We start from the raw sequence: 5,000 nt of genomic DNA on the forward strand, positions 1-5,000 counted from the left end.
TATATACATACATACACACTCACATAAGGTATGTATATATACATATACAAACATATATATAATATATATATATATATGTATATATATACATGTATATATATATATATATATAATATATATATATAACTATATATCGTGTGTGAGTGTTTTGTGTATGTAATATATGCATGTGGATACACATGTATGATCAATCCAGGGCTGGTTCGAAAAACCGTTGAAGGTCAATGTCGTCTCACTTGGACGACCTTTGGAAAGGGTGTCTGTCTCTACGCTCCGGATTATCTCTTGAGTGCAGCTTCACGTTCGTAAATAAGTAAACTATATTTTATCATTTTCTCATTTTTTAATGATCTTCATTTCTTATGTAACGCTCTTCTTCTTCGTTACGAATTTTTCCGTAAAATTGTCTTTTCCTTTTAATTTTCACGTAGTAATATCTTTTCTTTTTATATAATTTTCCCTTAAATTCTGGTGCATCACAACATACTTTATGTGACTTCAGAACAAAGCATCATTTCCTTTACAAAATGACTCAGGACATACGACCTATCTAACTCTCCATGTGAATCTCTTTCTCTCTCTCATATATATATATACACATAATATATATATATATATATATATATATATATATGTATATATATATATATATATATATATATATATACATGATATCGTAGAATGTGGGAGAGGTCAAGTTTGTTTAATCTTCATCTTTGTTATCTTTGTTCTTTTTACGAAAATCTTGCTTCATCACTTATAAGTTATATGGAATAACCTTTAGTCAATTTGCACCTAACCTATTATCTTATTTACTTATTTTATAAGTGACTACCGTAAGTTGTTCTCGTGCTGCGTTTGCCTTTTCGTAACGATAAGGTGAAATAAGAACAACATATTAAAAGAAAAGGTTTACTTTTATTCTTGCGGAAAAATACACAGCAAAAACCATGACATTTTCTAAATTTTTCTTCATAAGAGTTTAGGGAGAGAGAGAGAGAGAGAGAGAGAGAGAGAGAGAGAGAGAGAGAGAGAGAGAGAGAGAGAGAGAGAGAGAGAGAGAGAGAGAGAGAGAGAGAGAGAGAGCGAGAGAGAGCGAGAGAGAGCGAGAGAGAGAGAGAGCGAGAGAGAGAGAGGGAGAGAGAGAGAGAGAGCGAGAGAGAGAGAGAGATAGAGAGAGAGAGATACAAAGAAAGAAATAGCAAAAGAAAGAAAGAAAGAAAGAGAGAGCGAGAGAGAGAGAGAGAGAGAGAGAGAGAGAGAGAAAGAGAGAGAGAGAGAGAGAGAGCGAGAGAGAGAGAGAGAAAGAGAGAGAGAGAGAGAGAGAGCGAGAGAGAGAGAGCAAACATCACAGGCATCATTAACACCATCACCTCCTCTCTTCTCTTCACATCTCTTCTAACGTCCTCTCCATTCTTCTCCATTCCTCTCTCCGGCTTTTGTCTTCTCCCCTCTGGCCACTTCTTTCGTCTTCTGTCTCTCCTTTCCTCCTTTCACCAGCCCCCCCCTCTCTTCGTCTCCGTGTCTAATCTCCCTCCCCCCTTCCTACTTCTTCATCTTCCTTATCCTCTTCTCTCCCTTCCCCTCATCTTCCTCCCCCTCTCCCCTCTCCTGTCTCCTCCCCTCATTTTCTCCCCCCTCTCCTTCCTTCCCCTCCCGCCTCCCATCATTTTTCCCCTCTCCCTTCTCCTTCCCCTGATCTACCTCCCCCCTCATTATCATCCCCTCACCCCTCCCTTCCCCTCATCACCCCCCTCCCCTCTCCCCACCCTTCCCTCATCACCCACCTCCCCCTCTCCCCACCCTTCCCCTCATCACCCACCTCCCCCTCTCCCCACCCTTCCCCTCATCACCCCCCCTCCCCCTCAAAACTCCTCCACCTCCTCCAGCTTCTGCGTCAGGATCTCGTCGTGGCCGCGGAAGTGGAAGGCGCCGCGGAACTTTGCGCCGCGGAGAAGCAGCGGGAACCAGAATCTGTCGTCCGGCCACATCTTGGCGAAGGGAAGGCTCGACACGGGGAACCAAGCCGGCCGCATCTCTGGAAGGGTGGAAGGGGCGTGAATGGGGTGAAGGCGATGGCGGCGAGGGGATGGACACGAAGGGGAGAAAGAGGGGTTGGTTGCGGGGGGGGGGGGGGTAGAAGTGTTAAGGTGGGAGAGAGAGAGAGAGTGGGGGAAGGAGAGGGAGGGAAAGAAAACGAAAAAAAAGTGAGAATGGGGGAAGGAGAGGGAGGGGAATAAAACAAAAAAAGAAAGAGAAAGGGGGGAAAGAGAGAGAGAGAGAGAGAGAGAGAGAGAGAGAGAGTGAGGAGAGTGAGAGAGAGAGGGGAGAAAGAAATAGAGAAAGAGAGAGAGTAGGACTTAAGGAAATAGTTGATGGATATTAAATTTAAGGCAGAACTCAATAACCCTAAATAATAAAATATATATATATATACATATACAATGTAAAATATATATATATATATATATATATAATACACAAACATATATATATATACACACACACATATATATATATACACACACACATATATACACATATATATCTATATATATGTATATTCATATGTATATATATGTACATGTATATGCATATATATATATATATATATATATATATATATGTGTGTGTGTGTGTGTGTGTGTGTGTGTGTGTGTGTGTGTGTGTGTGTGTGTGTGTGATTGTGTGTGTGATTGTGTGTGTGATTGTGTGTGTGTGTGTGTGTGTGTGTGTGTGTGTGTGTGTGTGTGTGTGTGTCTCTCTCTCTCTCTCTCTCTCTCTCTCTCTCTCTCTCTCTCTCTCTCTCTCTCTCTCTCTCTCTCTCTCTCTCTCTCCCTATATTTATATATACATATATATATATATATATATATATGTATATATAAATTTACCTACATACGAAAGAGCACATGCCAGGCAGTAATTAGTATTCTGTGTCACAACAATTGTTGAAACGAAATTACCCAAAATGTCTAGTTCGGTAAGAACACTCACACTTTCTCTACTATTTATCATTGTTAATGCAATATAAGTCTGAAAAAATATGAACTGAAACAAAAACATGTTTGGTTAATGTTTAATCGGTTTCAAAGTTATCTTTTAATGTCTGAATGATGTTTTGTTGTTCTTAATGTTTAAATACTTTGTGTTAGCAGTTAAACATGATCAAGTTTGTGTTTATAAATTAAAGGACATCACTAAAGGATTTTATAAATGCTCACGGTTTCATACGAAAAGAAAAGAAAGAGACGAAAAAGAATGAAAAATAAAAGAACAAATGTGAAATCAGAAAAAAAAACGAAAGAGGGGGAAAATGAGAGAAAGGGGAAGAAAATGAGAGAAAAGAAAGACCATGAAATGAAAATCAGAGAAAAAAAGAAAGACACGATAAATGAAAGAGAGAGAGAAAAACAAGAAAATCAAAATAGACAAAGAAAGAAAGAACGAAAGAAAGAAAAAAAAAACGAAAACAAGAAACACAGCAAAATCAAGAAAGAAGTAAAAGAAAGAAAAGAAGAGAAAAGAAAAGGGAGTAAATAAACTAAATTACAAGAAAGAGTAACGGGAATAAAGACGAACCCAACTCAACGCCCATTCACACCCTCCCTCTAACTGTGACCCCTCCCCTCCCCCTTCCCATACCCTCCCCTGCCCACCCTTCCCTCCCACACCACCCAGCCACCTACAAAAAAAAAAAAAAAAAAAAAAAAAAAAAAAAACTATATACATAAATAATAACAACTACAACAACAACAACAATAATAATATCAATAACAATAATAATAATTACTCTTGCCCTTGCAGAAACACGAAAAAATCCCCCCACCCCCCCCCACGCCGCCCACCTTCAGACTCCTTGGGCGTCCCTCGGTAACTCCCGGAGGCGTAGACCATGACGTGCATGAGGACAGCTTCCCCTTCGAAGGTGAATTCCAGCTCGCCCACTTTCTCCACGCCGCCCACGCTCAGATCCACGCCCGCCTCCTCCTTGGTCTCTCTGTGGGTGGGGGGTAGGGGGGGGGAGGGGGAAGGAGGTGCTATTAGGGTTATTAGTGTTGTTATTATTGGTTGGTTAATGTAATTATGATTGTCGTCATTGTCATTGTCGTCCTTATTATTAATATTGTCGTTATTATCATCATTGTTATTATTATTATCATCACTATCATCATCATTGTTATCATTATTACAATCACTATCATCATCATTGGTATCATCATTGTTATTATTATCATTAGTCTTATATTTAATGTCACTGTTGGTGTTGATAATTTTTGTATCATTAAAACAGATAATGTAACAGTTTTCATAACTGTTATCATGTTATGGTTATAATTATTACGCTCATTTCATTGTCATCACAACTCTTTACTGCCAATATAATAATTATCATTATTGTCATCTTCTGCAATTATTAAAAACATTATAACTCTTATTCTCATAATCATTTCAAAAGAACATCGCCTTCATTATGAATATTTGTACCCTCTCTAGTATTAAAAGCAACATCTCTGATAACCTTGCCTTATCATCTTTATCCATTTCCTCTCCTCCTTTCTGTCAGTCTCTGTCTGTCTGTTTCTGTTCTCTTCTTCTCCCGCTTCTCACTTTCTCTCATCCTCACTCTATCCTATCCCCCCCTTTGTCTCTCTCTCTCTCTCTCTCTCTCTCTCTCTCTCTCTCTCTCTCTCTCTCTCTTCCCCTTTCCTTTCATTTTCTGAATTTGCTGCCTGAATTTCTCTCTCACTCCTTTGTTAACCCACACCATCCTTCCTTCACTCTCTCTCTCTACCTTCATCCCTCCCCTCCTCCATCCCTTCGCTCTCTCCCTTTCTCTCTCCCCCTAACTCTACCCCCCCCCCCTCTCGCCCTCTCTCTCTCTCTCTCTCTCTCTCTCTCTCTCTCTCTCTCTCTCTCTCTCTCTCTCTCTCACCATTATCCTCTTCCCTTGCTCTCCCTTCCCCTCTCGGACGCCTGAAAACCAACGACACAATGAG

At 39.9% G+C, this 5,000-nt stretch overlaps 1 protein-coding gene across 1 annotated transcript in view; it reads right to left on the reverse strand.

Annotated features, from left to right (window-relative positions):
- Positions 1-1,865: 1,865 nt before the first annotated feature.
- LOC125044055 (oxidized purine nucleoside triphosphate hydrolase-like) overlaps positions 1,866-5,000 on the reverse strand; it is an 11,027-nt gene continuing 7,892 nt past the window's right edge. Inside the window, exons 2-3 of the mRNA XM_047640499.1 lie at positions 3,849-4,000; positions 1,866-2,038 (exon numbers count right to left, since the gene is read on the reverse strand). Of these exons, the coding sequence (XP_047496455.1) occupies positions 1,866-2,038; positions 3,849-4,000 (325 nt within the window). The remainder of the gene's footprint in view (positions 2,039-3,848; positions 4,001-5,000) is intronic.

The sequence above is a fragment of the Penaeus chinensis genome, chromosome 35 (genome assembly GCF_019202785.1).
Source record: "Penaeus chinensis breed Huanghai No. 1 chromosome 35, ASM1920278v2, whole genome shotgun sequence".
In the NCBI taxonomy this organism is placed as follows: domain Eukaryota; kingdom Metazoa; phylum Arthropoda; class Malacostraca; order Decapoda; family Penaeidae; genus Penaeus; species Penaeus chinensis.